This window comes from Vigna unguiculata, chromosome 1 (genome assembly GCF_004118075.2).
Source record: "Vigna unguiculata cultivar IT97K-499-35 chromosome 1, ASM411807v1, whole genome shotgun sequence".
Taxonomy (NCBI): Eukaryota; Viridiplantae; Streptophyta; class Magnoliopsida; order Fabales; family Fabaceae; genus Vigna; species Vigna unguiculata.
In genome coordinates, this window is record NC_040279.1 from 34,035,651 (window position 1) to 34,054,182 (window position 18,532).

Genomic DNA, 18,532 nt, shown 5'->3' on the forward strand with positions numbered 1-18,532 from the left:
AGAAATTGGTGCATGGTTTCCTAATATAAAAGCATTCTTTACACGTTCCTTTTAGAGGGCGTTTGTTCTTCATGGTATGAAGTTCATTCCTAAAATTGATAATTGGAAATAGATTCTTGGCATTCGAAATATAATGTGTTTGGTTAACAATAGAAATTCCTGGAAATACACGTTCCAGAGAATATATTTTGCAGTCCTCAAATTGCCCTCTATTATAGAAAATACTATTTAAATACTCCATTTTCAAAAGTTAATATAGATTAGTGTTTATGTTGAAGTATTATTTGAGAGGAATCAATCTTTTTAATATGCAGTACTTTTCGTTCTTTTACTTATTTTTTATATATTTATTGCTTGGTAAAGACGTAAAGTTACCGGTAACATCAAAATACAAAATAAGAAACAATATTTTGGTTACTTTGTATTATTATTATTATTATTATTATTATTATTATGATTATTATTATTATTATTTATTATTATTATTATTATTATTATTATTATTATTATTATTATTATTATTATTACTGCATGCCGAAGATAAATAATTACTGCAGGAGTTATGACACAAAAATAACCACATCGGCAATTATTCTGTAACATAGTCAAATTATTGTTACAAGATTAAGCATAAAAGAATGTAAAGTTAAGCTACCCTAGATGAATCATAACTTACATTTGAATACATGCCTACCATACGGGAAGTGGAGTGTCTCTTGAGAAATTTATGTGGGAAATACGTGGGTATTACGTATTTTAGAAGTTTTGAATAAAAGTTTTATTCCCTTTACTACGCATGGAAATGCATCTTTCCAGACATACGTGCGGGAATGAAAATCCATTAGAACTTGGGGACCTTTTTTTTTTCCTGATGATAACTTATACCAGGAAATAAATATTTTTTTAAACTTCTTGTAAAACCAAGGAATCTTTATTTCCTTACCTGTACTCATGGCAATGCACCTTTACTATATACATTATTCCCAGCGGCCACTTTACTTTTTTTCTGATATTCAACTTTCACGTATCTCTTTTCGTTGTAATTCATACCAAGATATCCTTTATCTTTATCATAATAAAAAAATGTTTCCCCAACTCTACTGGAATTCTTTGCTTTAATTGGGAGGAATTTTTGGTCTGCATTATGTTTGAATAGGCATTCCTTTGAAAACAGAGGAATATATATGTTTATCTAAGGCTTCATTACATCCGAGGGGAGAAGCCCGAAGTTCTACACAAGTGCATCGATTATAAAGTTATGTTGATGGATGTTTCTCTAGATTATTTGCTGGTGTTCTAGTTAAATAATAAATAGTGTATCAAATACTTGTGTATTTGTTTCACTTTCGCTATGGCTTACTGCATAAGAACTTGTATAGTAAAAGTAGAACTATAATTTGAATTGGTTATTTTCCAACTTCTCTCAAAGGAATTTCTGACTTCTGAGAAGTTAGTAATGATACCAGCAGATAAAAAAAGCTTAGCTTGGCTATATATACAAGGATCTTGTTGACTTTATAAGAGGGAGTATAAATCTCTTTGATTTGTTAGTCTTGGGGCAATAATGTCAATGTATCTTTTACAGCGTCACTTACATTCACTTTAAATATAAAAGAGCTACTGTGCATTCAATTTCAAATGTAATGTTGTTGAAAGATATTGTGTCCTGATACTACACACATATATGAAATCCTCAAATTTTTGAGATGGTTACTTCTTGTTTCTTTCCTGATAGGATTGGTGAGATCCTTAATATATACGTGTTTGAGAAATTTGGATTCTTTACTATGTTTTTATATATCATTCGTCTGTATTTTCAAAATACACAGGTAGATACGGATTTTAAAATTTTAGAATATATTAAATTTTGTTTTAAAGTATCATCGTTCCGTTATTTTTAATGTTCAGTAAAAGAAAACACTGAAACACTCAACAATTCAACAAAAAATTTGGACTCGTGTTTGAGATGTTTTTTACTAATCTTGTGTGTTTCCTTTTTCTTCTTGGATACCTTCACTGACTTTCTGTGCTCTTATTGCAGTGTGCTAAAGAAATGATACGGCACAGAAGACAGATCATCGGATCAATTTGTATGGCATATCTCTATCTCTTGTATTTTCTTGGTACTATCGTGGTGTAACTCGTATCTGTTTTTTTTTTTAAATCAATATTTTGCACTTGTTCATGCTACTTAAGAGATGCACTTGTCCTTTATACAGACTCAAGATGCCACTAAATTATGTCACAGTGCGAATTTGTATTTGTATTGACACTTGTGTATAGCAAATTAAGATGGATTATCTATAACAAAAAAAACATTAATGCCAGTTTTATTTTACGAATATTAAACCAATACCTTTAAAAGTTTAAAGTGTAGCATTAGACAGAGACTGAAGAAGGTGTTGCGTTGTTTTCTTACTCCCAAGTCTTCATCAGGTGGCCGGCAAATGATTCCTAATTGATATTCATCCAGAAAGTTTGCAGGCATGCGTGGTTGTTGTAGCTGAACTCGTCACTCCACATGCAAGATATTTCCAATAAAACTGCACCATTCAGACAAGTAGCAATATGCCAAATTAGTATGGATTAATAGTAGTAGTTAAAACTTATTTAATATTTTTGTTTTCATGTAATATTGTTATTTTAAAATTTTTTCTCAATTATATCTAAGGAGTAATGCTTAAGTTCATAGATAAGAGTACTTTTTTTAAATAATAAATTTTATTTAGGAAATTGAAATTAGTTTATCATATGGAAATTTTCACTCCATTATTTAGTATATTTAGGGTTAGTTGCATAATATATTATTTAAACTTTTATCTTGCATATTTTTATTTTGTCAAAGATTTCATGTTTTTTTGTAAGTTATTATCAAATTATTATGATATATAAATAGATATAAATTTTGTTTTTCAAATAAACTTTTGTTAGATTGAATTAAATTTAAATTTATTTTCTAAGATAAAAATTATGTAATAAGTCGTGTTAAATTTAAAATTCTTCTTTTAATATATTTCTATTTTACTTTTACTTTTTAGGTGTTTTATACATGTGAAAGGATATTCTGAATGAAATCACACTCCAAATAGCATAATAGCAGTTATATTTGTCTGCTTTGCGGTCTATGTGTCCAACATGATTTTATTTTGTTTTATTTCTGCGTAGACCTAATATTGGTGTTGTTGAACATATAAGCTTTAAATAGACAATATTTATGATAGAGAATTTACATAAAAACAATAAACTTTCTTAGGATTGTTCATGATTATATCCAAGTAAATTCTATGTATTATATGGTTGAGACTTAAATTATTTTTTATGACTGTTGATTATATTCATTCTCTTAATTTATCTTTTATTCATTTTATTTTATGCAAAAAATTTAACCATTGATTTACATATTCATAAATATTTTTGAATAGAATTTGATATATAGTTGAACTTAATTACATTGGACAGAAGAATATATTTTCAAAACTGTAGTTTTCCTGTGTAGAGAAAATCTTCAGAACGTTCGAATAACATTTTTATCATACATGAAAATAAGACAGGATTGGCAAATACTTCAATTTCCATAAATTAATTTCGAAACATGATACAATCACCAACTCAATTGCACCATATATGATGCTACTTTTCAGCTCTCCACATTTCTGCATACTGAAAAAAAATAATCACAATGCATGAACAAAACCCAACTGCATCTTTTCTTATTTACATACAGAATTCACTGTCGTCTTCCCATGCACACAAAAAAGCATGATCTCTGAACAGTTCATGCATATTTCGAAAAGGCTACGATATTAAGCTCTTGGGGTTGTATGATGGAACTCCAGTGTTCCAAGTTATTAAAATTGTAGTCTTTGTTCAGATCACGCTCGAGTTTTTCTTTCCCAACATCAAGTTCTTCGCTTAGTTTTTTATTGAGTGAAGCATACAAGTCCAACTCCTTCTCTTCAATGTTTTTTCTCTTCAGTGGATTAAACAAACCCTGAGGTGTCATAAACGGTGCTCCAATTATTACATTCGAGTTCTTATTATGCAATGAAGCATATGCTTTTCCATCATCATTACAACCACAGCCCGAGCCTGAGGCTACGCCAATAGAATCAGACACAGAACTCTGAGAAGCGAGAATATAAGGCAACATTGGATATTCATTATGCACACAATTTTTGGCTGGTTCAGGATTTGAGTTCTCATTCATCTCTTCAAAGTGGGTTGGTGCTTCATAAATAGAGTCTTCCCAAATGCTTCTTGTGCTGCTAGTTTTCTGTCGGACCCGGCACAGCACCCACTCATCCAGCTGCAGCACATGGAGAAAAAACAAAAACAAGTTTCAAAACCTGATATATTGTATCACTTTAGCCACAAATTGTTGACAGCACCCACTGGTTTTTTTACACATCTTGTACAAATTTGCCCATATACTATGTAAAAAAACCTAGAAAACCACTTAGAATATGGAAAATTGAAATCATGCTATTGTTGACATACTCTCATGGATCCTCTTTGCTGTGGAATGAAGTTCATGGAATTGTGCAACCTGTACTCGTGCATGATCCAATCAGTTTTAGATCCTTTTGGTGCTCGACCCTTGTAGAACACAAGGGCCTTCTTCACTCCAATATTCTTCATTCCACATGAAGAAAAAATGGGTCTGTCAGTGCCAGTAGCTTTCCAATAACCAGAAGCAGCTGCTCTATTAGGCCTCACTCCATTGGGATACTTCCTGTCTCTGGGAGTAAAGAAATACCATTCATCCTCCCCAAACAAAGCCTTACCTGTTCAAAATTCAAAACCTATATTACTTTAAGATGAATAACAACACACGCTTTATCTCACTGGATGAATAATACTTTCCAGAAAACAATGAAACAAAAACTAAATCACTGCAATTGCTAACACAGACTTTGGAGCTCCCATGGATTATACTTGTAAAGATCTATTTCTGCTATGAATGAGGCAGGAAGAGGTGATGATGTCACTTTGTTTCTCAGATAGTGAATGATCAGCTCTTCATCAGAAGGGTGGAATCTAAACCCAGGAGGGAGTTGGATTTCTGAATTACCATCTTTGTCCATGAATATAAAGATACAATGCCTCTGGAGGAACAACCTAGAAAATGCATCAACCAGTTGCCGATATTTTCGCTCAAAAAGGGTGTAAGCTTGAAACTACTGTGCATGGTGTTTATATATATATATATTGCTTGGTCATGCAGACAGGGATAATTATTCTATAATAGGTGTGGGGAAAGAGACTTTGAAAGCAACGCGTTTGTCCCATGTTGAATGACCAACATACTTCAAAGGGTATCTATAATTTCATCAGCAAGGTTGCTTAGCAATTTAGCCAAAAGATTGAGTTCTGGGTGGCAACAAAATCAGGTTGAATCATACATAGGATACAGCTCGGTTTGAGGCTTCATCAAAGGCAAAGTTTGTCAACTTTCAGCTTTAAATTATCAATATTTCTAAATCAATTTGCTAATATGTCTCACGTTTCAGACAGTATAGTTGTATTTGAAAATTAAAATATGTTAGTGGCCCAGAAACTTCAGATGATTGCATATTCATAGGAATGTCCGGCGAAAGTCACATCCCTGAGATGGCGCAGGGGTGTTCCATTATTCTGACAACGTTGTTGCTTGGATTTGATTTGGTTTTGCGGAGCAGCATGGGAGAAATTCCCAGATCTCAATTAGCTTATGATAATTTTCACGAGAGGCCACAACATCTCATGAATTTGTAACGTGTATGGCAACAGCAGCACTTGCGAATATATTTTTAAACGTTTTTTTTTTGTATTTCAGAGTTCATTTGAAGTTAAATTTGTAAAATAGAGTTAATTGAAATTTTTGTTTGAAAAACAAGATAAGTCGTTATGGTAGAAAATGACATTATAAATGAACTCATCCATCAGAACAAAAGATGAAAAGTGAAATCATCACACAAAAATCGTCTTCACATAAGAACAACCTACCTTAAGTTGTCACTAACTTGAGTGTAAATGTAAACTACATGAAAAATAAGAGTTTGTAATTCTTTTTGTGATTGAACCCATTTAAATTCTTGGTAACATTCATAATTATCCACTTTAGTTAGATCTCATTGTATTCTCGAAGCCCGAAACATCGTTCTTAATAAACTCCAATAAATAACTTCTTTTACATCAACAATACCAACGTCCTCAACCCGTTCTAAAAACATAGGATTTCGCGCGATAAGTTTTTGATATTCAATGATACTTGATAGTATATATTACTATAATGAAAAATTATTTAACGTGTTTTTTCCTTTCTAATATTCATCCTTTAATTCTTAATGGTATAGTATATCATAGAAGAAAGCAAACTTGATGACCAAAAACACATAGCACATATGAAATTTATGGAGTTCTTTATCCTAACAGAGTAGTAGTTAACTAATACATTGTTGTCCATTATATATTATAGTATCAAAATTTATGTAACAATTATAAAATTGATTGACAAATGAACCACTATATACATAATTGACCATTCTGAATATCTCGTATTATTTCACATATCACGTACATATTTGTAAGAAGCTACTATAAAGTACCAGAACACACTACAAAATATTGTACTTCTAACTAGTTTTACAAAATATTGTACTTCTAACTAGTTTCCAACTGAAAAAAAAAATCATCTAAATTAAACAACAAAATATTGAATGAAAAAAAAAATGTACTTGAAAATCTTGAGATGGCAAAAGATTGTGTTGCAAGGTTGGATGAGTAAATAATAATGGAGGTGTCAGATATTTCTAAAAAAGGGCATGAAGGGGAAGGATGGTTGCATTTGGCGTGATTGCAGAAAAGTCCAAGAAATAGAAGATGAAGGAAAGGTGAATAAACACAATAAGACCAACTTGATTCTGTAATTTGGTTTCTTCTTCTTGGAACTAATCAATTCATTTCAATCTCCAGATTCTTGTTCTCTCCTTAATAGACACCCCTCTTTTCACCTTCTATGTCACTATACTCTCAATCAAATATGTCACCTAATAATAATGCACAAGTTTAACAATGCTATCATACTTGTATTAAAATCAATAATTAATTCTAGAATCTATAACAAAAAAATGGGAATCTTTGTTAGAATTGATTAGCTATTTATATCCTACTTCAACTTGGATCTTTATTAAAAGCGATATTTAACTAGTATTTGTGGCACCTGAACACAAATACAAAATAACCATATTTTTGTATTTCTTTTTTTTTTATTATTCTATTTTTCTATATGGATCGCGATATCCAAATGTACTCGTGTAATTTAATTATTTAAAAAAAAACATTGTTCCATCAAAAATTCATTCCTTATGGTGTAGTCAATCTTATCAACAAATAGTGATAAATTTTGACTAATAATTGCAAGGTCATTATAATATACTTAATTACATTGTAATATTGATATTTAATATTTATGTAAAATAATTAGAAGTCCCAAATCAACTAAAAATAAAACAATTTCACAATATATAACTGAGTACAATCCTTTTTCTTACAAATTGAGTTTGTGAGATTGAGTTAGATGTCTCTTGTAAACTCTACCACTACCAACAAATACCTATGATTGTTCGCACATTTGGACTTTGAAGGTTAATTCGTTTAAACTCTATACTCGTAAATCAAGCCAGATTAGTTGACTCAAATCTTAACCCTACACTCTAAATACTTGTTTAAATGGATTATATTAAGTTTATTGATTCGTAAATTATGTTTTTATTTGATTCCTAACTAATTAATAAACTAAGATTTAGTAAACAATATGAAAATTTTGGACCATGACATTTTCTATAAGAAAATAAAAGTAATTAAAAAAATTATGCAAAATATAAATTAGTAAGAGTTGAAAAATGGTCTTATTATTTAAAAAACATATAAGAAATATATTTAAATTGATAAAATAATAAAATCTTGGTTTAATAATATTTTTTGTCCTCATTTGTAACATTTATACAATGTTTCCTTCTATTTATTTTTAACATTGATATAACAGAAGATCACCTCAAGTCTTTTTAAAGAATATAAAAACCACATTCAGTCTATAAAGAAAAAACATTGATAATATAAGGACAAAATGCTATTAAGCCTAAAATATAATAAAAGACTTCATCTAAACCAAACACTAACCATGCAAAAAATTATTATCCCTATCTTACATTAAAAAAGTATAAACATTTAAATATTGAGAAAGAAGTAAAATAAATATTAAGCTAATTATGTAAATATGTCAATAAAGACATAAAATAATAACAAAATAATAATAATAATTATATTATTATTATTATTGGTTCACAAAAATTTCCAATTTAATGAGTCCATTTAACAAAAAGATTAAAAGCTGGAACCAAATAATAAGTCTGTATTTAAATGAACTAGCTAGTATTTTAGCTTTTTTTCCTCCTCGTTTCTTAATCATCTAAGCGATCGTGTAAAAACCTAAACATATACACCTATCTTTTCTTATTTAGTCGTTCATTTTATTTTATCTTTTTTAGAAAACAAATATCAGATATTAAAATAGCAATTGTGATATTGGAATCACGTAAGAAAGACGTCTAGTATATGAAAATAGGGATTTGAAAACATATTATAGTTATGAATGTAAGTGTGAGTCTAAATTTTACATTGGTTAGAAATGAAAAATAAAATATTATATAAGAATGAAGATTCATAAATTCATCACTTTAAGATTTTGAATTGAGAATCATATCAATACCTTCTGTGATTGGATTCAAGTCTTATTATTATTTTTTTATTAGCAAAGAATGAATTAAAATTAGAATAGTACTTAAGGGGTACTCTAACCCATATATAAAAAGTTATCCTATATACAATAATGCACTAGTATGGTATCATAATACAAAAAGTTATATTATTGTTATTGTATTTTTTGGTGAACCTCCTCCTCTTTAAATTCAACATATAAAAAAATAGTTTAAGTGATTAGTACCAAGAAGTGATAGGTAGATTTATATTTATTTCAATTTGTTTACCTAAGTATAAATGTTGAAAGTAGGCTTCTGATTTGTCTTGTATTCAAAGAATGGCATCTAAAACTACACGCAATGTTTTAAATTATACACTTAACAGATTACCTAAAATAGTGTACGGGCATCGTAATCTCCTTTGTGTTGTGTGTAACTTTACCAATATCATGATAGATTCACATAATTTCCTCTATGATTGCGATTATAAACAAGCTAAGTTTTCAATTTCAAAAAACAATTGCTACTATATATAAAGAATAAAAAAAAAAAAAGCATTCACGCTTCATGAGAATATTTCATCTAATCCAAAATCTTTACACACTAATATAAATATACACGATATTTCACGATCACAAAAACTTATACCACCAACAAAGACCAATAGGTTGATTGAAATTCTTATTCTAAAACGTGTTTTAGGGTAACAAGATGTTAATTTAAAAATATTAAAAGGTTTATCAGTGGCATGTTGCCGGTGACAGTAATTGTCTCGTGGTGAAGGTTGAGTGAACCGAATCACAATCGAATCATGACACTTGGATTCATATGCTCTTAAGTAGAAAGAGTTATGCTCTAACTAAAACCTATAATTTTTGGTCAAGTGATAAGTGTTCGATCCAACGATTGGTATTAAAACCAAATCATGGCACGAAATTGTTATAGTTTTTGGTCAGATGATAAGCTTTCGATCCAACATGACAATCAATCGCAAACCAATTAACTAAGCATAGATGGGAGGGAATTATTATTATAATTTAATTAAAAAGAATTAAGCATTGGAATTGCGGAGGTTGCAGAGAAGATGAATGGAGGGTTGCTCCTTATGTCGTTATCTGGTCGGATATAATATGTTTTTATGTCTCCTACCAGAGTTCCAAAATTCTATTTTAATTATAGAATTATTAATTTTGACACTGGGTTTTGAATCTGTATTATGTTTGTGGTGTTGTTGTGAAGATGTTGGGGAGTGAGCATAGGATACCGATTATACATTGAGACGAGGAAACATACAATATAATATGGATTTCATGGAAAGCTACCTCCAAATATGTCAAGCCAAAAGTTGTTGAATTGGCTAATAATATATATTATATAATTACATTTTCATCTGAATTAATTAATTATCTTATCTCTTCTCTCTCTGTCTTTTATTTTTCATTTTCCATATTTAAGTGTATATAATTAACGCGAGATCATTGAGTGTGATGTAGCTCTAGTCTCGCCGGCCAGGCTCATTCACTTTCTCAATATATTTATGTTGCCAAACGAGTTGAACATGCGCTCATTTTTTATCATATATATATATATATATATATATATATATATATATATATATATATATATATATATATATATATATATATATATATATATATGATATACGCGTTAATTAATTTTTGGTTAAATTAGTCTTTCTATGTTGTTCAAAAATATCAAATTGATCTTTCCGTTCTTTTGAATCTTAATTTAGGCTCGATTTTTAGAAAATTGATACAATTTGGTTATTTTTTGTTAGATTTTTTTAAATAAATAAATGATTTTTTTTATTAAATTTGACACTATGATTATGTTAATTACACCAATAAAGTATATCATTATTATCAACAACTTTAATTTTGATGAAAAATTATTGATCTATTTCAAAAAAAATAACAAAAAGAATCGTGTTGCATCAATTTTTCAATGATCAGAATCAAATTGATATTAAAATAAGATTAGAAGACCAACTTGATATTTTTAAATAAAAATAAGAAAAAAAGGTAATTAAACCTTAATTTTTTCCATGTATTAATTATAGGTCACAAGTTATAATTTTTTTTAACTTAATCCGTAAGAACAAGTTAGAGCAACCTTGATTCTCATACCCCTTTATAAAAAAGACCCCAAATCAAGTTGATTATGCAATTTATTGTGTACACACAGTGTAGAGATGGCTAAATTTAAGTTACCACAAAACATTCATTATTGGGCAGGGGAGCTTAAGGTTTTTTTGGTTTTGTTTACTTTTCAATTTCAATTTTAGTAAAAACCGAAAACAGAGGTGAAAATTTTAAAAAGTCAATGACTGGAAATAAATAATAATAATTTTTATTTCATATTTTCAAAATTTTGTGACACGCTTTCTGCTTTTCTTATGTGAAACTTTATATCCTTTTCCTTTTGTATATCCTCTTATTATCCTTCTTTTCAATTACCTTATTATTGTCTTTGCAATAATGTTGTCCTTATAAAACATTTCCAGAGAGAGACGTGAAACTTTGAGTGCTCTACCTATTTCAAAATCAGTAGTAATTGCCACATTTACACGCCTAAGACCTAAACACATAATTGCTTAGAAATTTAACTAATGGTTGTCGTTGTACATCAAGAACACAAACATTGTTTCATAACTAGTGCAAAAGCATTCATTAATAACTAAATTAACTATGGCTAACAGTCATTGTTGTAGAAAAAGACCGTGATGATAAATATGTAAATAAAATGAAATTTTTGACAATGATTCTATGAAAATTGTTGTTAAAAGTTGAAAATAAAGAAAAATAACAACGGTTAGACGAAAAATTATAATTAAAATTTTTAAGGCTTAATTATCATTTTGGTCCCTGATTTGTTGGTTTGGTTCATTTTGATCCCCTTATTTTTTGTTGGTTCAATTTGGTCCTATAATTCTTTAAAATGGTTCAATTTGGTCTTTGCCGTTAAGTTGACGTTAACACTATTTACGTACATGCCACGTGTCATTTTGTGAAATTTTTTAATTTTTTTAAAAAAATATTAAACTGCCACGTGTCACTTTATGGTTGTGACACATGTCAAATTGAGATTTTTTATTTAAAAAAATAATAATGCCATGTGGCAGGTCACAATTATGTCACGTGTCAAGTTAACATTGGTTGTTTTCAATTTAGTCCCTCTACTTGAATTTTTGATTCAATTTAATCCCCCAATTTTTTTAAATGATTCAATTTTGTTATCTTCAATTTGATACCAAATTAATAATTAAGCTTAATTACAATTTATACATTCATATTAAAATAATTTTTTATCATTTATACATCAAATCTCTCCCTAAATATTCATGTTTTTTTATTTTTTACTTGTAATTTTTCACACTTAAAAATTTGTACACATGTAAAAAAAATAAGATTAGAATAGTTAGAAGGAGTAATTTGATATATAAATATAATAAAAATTATTTTAACATGTATATATAAGTTGTAATTAAGCTTAATTACTAATTTAGTCTCAAATTAGAGAGAACAAAATTGAATCATTTAAAAAATTAGAGGACTAAATTGAATCAAAATTGTAAATAGAGGTACTAAATTGAAAACAACCGATGATAGTTTGACACGTGGCACAGTCGTGATGTGTCACATGGCACTTGTTTTTTTTTAAATTATAAAATTAAAATTAAAAAAAATTATCAAGTTGACACGTGTCACAACCATAAAGTTCAGTGGCAGCTTAATATTTTTTTGAAAAAATTAAAAAATTAAAAAAAAATACAAAATGACACGTGACATGTACGAAAACGGTGTTAACGTCAACTTAACGGCAGGAATCAAATTGAACTATTTTAAAGAATTAGAGGACCAAATTGAACCAACAAAAAATAAGGGCACCAAAATGAATCAAACCAACAAATTAGGGGACCAAAATGATAATTAAGCCAAATTTGTAAAGTGAAAAATAACAACAATTGGATCAAAAACTATCATTAAAAGTGTTTTTCACTTTAAAAAATGCAAAGCCCTTTTTTCTTTCTCGCGTTGCATTTCATTGTTCTTCTTCCTCAACTTTTCCGCTTCTAACATCGTCGCCCCTACTTTACGTTGTCATCGACGTTTTACCGGCACGGCTCGTTCTGCTAGTTGTCTCACGTAACACATTTTCTCCTTCTTGTGTGTGCTAGTTGCATAATCTTTGTCGTCATTACATTGCGTTGTCATTGTTGTTGTTACTCTTATTACCTTGTCGTCTTGCACTACTTGTGTCATTGCATCTTGTACATTTTTTATTTATTTTTTTCGACTGTTTTCTTTTTCGGTCCCATCCATTGCCGTCGTTACTCCCTCTTCATTTCTCTATGAGTTCCTTCCTTCCCATGCTCGTCACTTCTTTGTTGTGCCACTCTCCATTCTATGCTAGAATTTTATTTTTGTTTTATAAGTGCATAAAAGACTACGATTCTTTTCCAAAACCGTTATTAAAAGTATAACTTTGGACAACAAAATGTAACTATCATCAATTTCTACAACTTTATACGACTTTATAGTGATGTCTATATTAACGGAGTTCTAGAACTGTCTTTCGAAAGCGTTGCTTACAATATATAGCATATATAAGAATTGTATAGGTTTTCGTCACACTTCAAATAGTTATACATATAAAATATACAATTCTCTTCTTCCTATAATAATAATAATGTAAATTTAAAGATGAGCACCATTAAGGAAAAAGAGTATGATCCTCTCTTTTGTATGAAAGTCAACTAATCTATATGTACAAGTAAGGACCAAGTTGACGAGATGCTGCTACATCTATAAATAATCATTTATAAAAAGAACATTAAAAATCTTTTGGAGACACTTGTGCCATATGAAATAGTGGCAGTGATTACTTAAGTTGAGGACGTCAATGCTGTTACTTGTGATGCAAAAAGTTGTTCATATATGAGACATCATATGTAGCTAGCTAGGGTTGTTGGAAATTGAGAGAGACAAATCATTAGAAGGAACCGGAAGAGAGAGAATTTATATTTTAAACTTTGTGTTGCAAGTGATATCAATTGTTTTGTGATAGAGATCAAGTGGACTAGATCACATTCGAATAAATCGTGATATTTGAGCTTGTGATACACTCTTAAGTAAAAAAGAGTTGTGTCCTGACTAGTAGTTATAACTTTTTGTCAAATGCTAAGCGCTCAATTTTAATAATTGATATCAGAACCAAGATCACCAATTTGATTCCTAACCAAGTGGTAAACACTCAATTCTAACATTTTGCTTTAAAAAACATGTGACCCTACATTAAGATTAAAAATTAAGTATGATTTATCTAATTAAACTAACTTTTACTGATCTTCCTGCATGAATTGAATTGTTAATTTCTTATGACTTTTTTCTTCTGAAAAAAAAATGCACGATAATGATTAGAAATAGAATAAAAAGGAGATTTAGAATATCTGGTTGAATTGCAATCAATTGCACATGATCATAGGACGAAGAATTCCAGCGAAACAAAATTAGAAAGAGAAAAAAGTGAAAGGAAAATAAGAATCCACAAAACCACATGGGATGAATGATCATCACGTAATATCTTGGTTTGGTGGTGATCTAATTAAATCATCAATTATGAGTGTGACTGTGAGGTAAGATGTCTCATCACTCTTCTAATCTTCCAGTTCTTAATTAAGTTCCTCTTTACTACAATGGATTAAAAATAAACTTTAAACTTTAACTCAATTTTAAATATTTATTAAAAGTGAACTTTAAATCTAACTTAATTAAAAAAATTGATTAATAAGATAAGGTTTGCAATTTCTTATTTCGATCTAACACATATATTACAATAATTTTGGTTTTCTTATTTCTAATTCTTAATCGTGTTAAAAGTTACAAATCTTTCACAAACAGAGACGTACAGTGACCGGGGAAGTTAGCTAAACTTTATAATGTAACGTCGTCGTCAAGGTGACCGAACAGTTTCGAGCATATTCTCAAACATGTTTCGTGTCACTCTGTAACTTAGAAGTTTAAGTCACTATATAGATGGGTACATATCTATACTCGTACTTAGTCTTAGGAGTTTCAATTCAAAGATTTAAAATTCATCTAAATATCGATTACGTTATGCGTTATATTTATTTCATTCAGTTTATATTAAAAAATATTTTTTGTCCAACCTATTTAGACACATAATATATCAAGAGTTGACTCCTCTAGTTAAACTTATTTTAACACCTTATTTATTTATTGTAGAAAAAAAAATAACATAATGAAGTGAGAAACACCGAAGTGGGACATGGTGTGAGTTATCACAACTAGGATAGGTCCCACGTAATTTTTTTTTTTATTTAATATGATTGCAGTATTTTATGTAGTGTTTATTTTAGCCGCAAGGATGATGTTATATATTTTAACTGTTAGTTTTTTGGAAAAAAAATGGTTATTTCCCTTTCAAGTTTTAGGGATGAAAAGCTAAAGGAATCAAATAAACAAGTAATTATAGAATTAAATGAAATAACTTAGGTTCCTTCGAATTTCTTTTCTTAGAATTCCAGATTTTATTTTGACGCAACATTGATTATAAACAAAAGATTAATGTCGTGTCCTTCAACTTACTATTCTACAATTTCTCCTGCAATTTTATAGAAAAAGTTCAATGAAAAAAAAAAACATTTTGAAAGATTGCATTTAATATTTACCATCGAAGGTGGTAGAAGATGTATAAGAAAGAGGTGTAGAGTTTAGAATTTAGAATTACTCAATGCACAAGCATCTATGTTACTCTTGTATTTAAATATACAGGAAATTCAATATTAATTTTTTACACAAAATTCTTGTAACAATAAAAAAAACACATTTTAACTAGAGTTCGGTGTGTCAATTCAATTTACAATCATTTTGCATAAGCTCACAATTAAATAGGCTCAACTGGGTAATCCATTGACGCTGGGACTAAATAATTAAGCCTATAAAATAAGTAATATTTACATTGTTCTTGCGGTTAAAAATTATTATAGAAAAAATTGCATGAAAATTATATAAACTCAATTAAACATGCCACTTTTTTTCCTATTTAGTAATGGACAAATATTTACCAAAAAAAAGAAATCCATCACCGAAATATCCAATATGATGTAAAAAACGGTCAATATCTTCTGCATCAATCAAAAATAAATACCCAAATATACGTACATAAATATAATCAAATGTTCACATTCAAAAATTCCAAGCATTTACTAGTAGTGATGTAAACAAGGCGGGATACGGGTAATAGTTCTCTTGTACCCTACCCGTTGGATAAATATATGTCCCGTATCCGTACTTATATCTATCGGGTATCCGTTATACGGGTACCCGCTTATTTTTTTCATATCCACGGGTATCCACGGGTACTCGCGGATATTTACAAAATTATTTAAAAAATAAATATTTAATAATAAATTAAAATTAAATTAAATAAAATACATCATTGTCATAGATTTTAAATAAAGTTCAAATAAACTCAATTTCATACAAGTCCAAATAATTATCAAAATAATGTTCAACACAATGGAAATTATTTAATTAGTGTTTTGATCAACAAGTCCACTTTTTCTTATGGATTCCTAAAAAATAAACAAATAATAAACATCAATTGTCACGTGCCAAGTATTCTTATTTTGATTTCATCATTTGACAACAAACATACTATAAACGTCACTGTCTATATAGTATATAGGGTTTTGGATATATGTCCAATTTCAAAGAAAAGAGAAGAATGCCAAGGAGTGTACTTGGATAAAGACAATGTAGCAATACTTGAAGTTGGAAGAATGAAGACAAAAGACAAGATAAGATGTGCATATATATATATATATATATATATATATATATATATATATATATATATATATATATATATATATATATATATATATATATATATATATATATATATATATATATATATATATTATATATATATATATATATATATATATATATATATATATATATATATATATATGATGGTATTTTTGTGAATTAAAGTTTAGCAGATACGGGTATTCACGGGTACAGATACTATGATACCCGTACCCGCTCCGTTAACATGCGGGTATAAAAATACTCGTACCCGCGGGTAGCGGGTATCAATTTTTAATATTCATTTCCTACCCGTTGCGAGTTTTATCTGCGGATACTCATGAGTACGGATTTTTTTGACATCCCTAATTACTAGTTTAGGTTTTCTTTCTTTATTTGTTAAATAACCAGTTAATATAACATATAGTTAAAGGGGCTGATTCTCAAATATGGAAATCATGTTTCTTGATGGATAAAATAAGTATAATTTAAATGAATTAATATCTAATTTTGACTCAAATTATTGGTAAATTAAATTGATTAATGAGTTGATTACGGAAGAATTTTCGACTCTCGTAACATTAATAGAAGGTTATTGAGGAGAGAATTTATTAGGTAAATACAACACATCAATCGAAAGAGTTGAGTTAAATCTATATATAAAAAATTGATACTATTTTTAATTTAAAATCATAAAATGATAAATTTATAATTTTTTTATGTTCAAATTTCTAATTCTAATAACCTAATATAACACTTATACTCATATTTAAATTTCCAACGATATTTTAAAATTTTTGAACCATAATAAATGTTAAGCAGATGAACAAATCCATATAAAATGTATAAAAATAAGAATAGTAAAAAACATTTTGGTAGAAAATAATGGACGTAGGAGTGATACCTTTTGGGATGATGGACGGTGCAGCGGGGACCCCCATGGTTCAGTTTTCTTGAGCCCTCACAATGACTACGCAGTGACAGAGTATCACGGACGGTCCTATCAACTTGCATCGGAAAAAGAGAACCTCAGACACTGTCCCACACTGCATTGCATCCTACACTTCTCTATTGACCCCACAACACACATGCACCCTTTTTCTCTTTCTCTTTCTCTTTCTCTCTGTTACCACAGTCTCTCGCATGCCAAAACCCTACCCTCACTCTAATTATGGCTTAATCATTCACTACCAACTAAAGCCTCTTATAAAGGTAAGTAACTTTTTCTGTTACCCTCCTTCTCACCAACACCATCATTTTAACCTTCATTTCTTCCATCTCACGTGCACCACAGCACAACCCTTTTCATACCTATTACTAATAATACTATTTCGCTACCAAAGAGTCAACCTTTGTATATAAACTAACTGTACTATTCACTTTTACCAAACCAGGTACACTGCCACCTTTAAAATTTTCGCCTTTTATTTTAAGGACATTGTGCTTATATTTTATATGTTTTTCGCTTTTTATCTATTTCACTTGCTATACCTAAGGCAGAGGAAATGCAAAACACACATTCTTCTACGGATGTGCATGTGGTTGTATCTCTGTTCTGAGAAAGTTCTGGTCTGTTTTGTGTATCTGTGGCTGAAAGAGTGTGTGTGTGGTTACGTGGTGGCCCATTCTAATTTATGACTGTGTCACTTTGAGAATGCCAGTAAATGAGTTATTAAGCAAGAGGGTACGCGTAAAACCAAACACAGTAAACACCAAGTGAAAGGAGAGAGAGAGGAAGAGGGTGACGCCAGAAACAGAGCCGACATATATTTGTATAACTTTCTTTCAGAGAAAAGATTTTGGGTATGTCATAAGATATTATATCTATAACTTTATCTTATGAATTATAGTTAATATAAATACTACTATGAAACATTTTTTATACAAAACAAAAACAAGTAGGTAACGTGAGAGGAGAGTGTGACTAAGGAGTTGTAA

General features: G+C 29.3%; 1 protein-coding gene across 1 annotated transcript; it reads right to left on the reverse strand.

Annotated features, from left to right (window-relative positions):
* Nucleotides 1-3,561: 3,561 nt before the first annotated feature.
* On the reverse strand, nt 3,562-5,147 carry LOC114196146 (NAC transcription factor 29-like). The gene is made up of 3 exons (XM_028086700.1): nt 4,913-5,147; nt 4,498-4,784; nt 3,562-4,306 (listed from the first exon to the last, which is right to left on the reverse strand). The coding sequence occupies exons 1-3, from the start codon at nt 5,082-5,084 to the stop codon at nt 3,776-3,778; spliced, it is 990 nt and encodes a 329-aa protein (XP_027942501.1). The 5' UTR covers nt 5,085-5,147; the 3' UTR covers nt 3,562-3,775.
* Nucleotides 5,148-18,532: the final 13,385 nt, after the last annotated feature.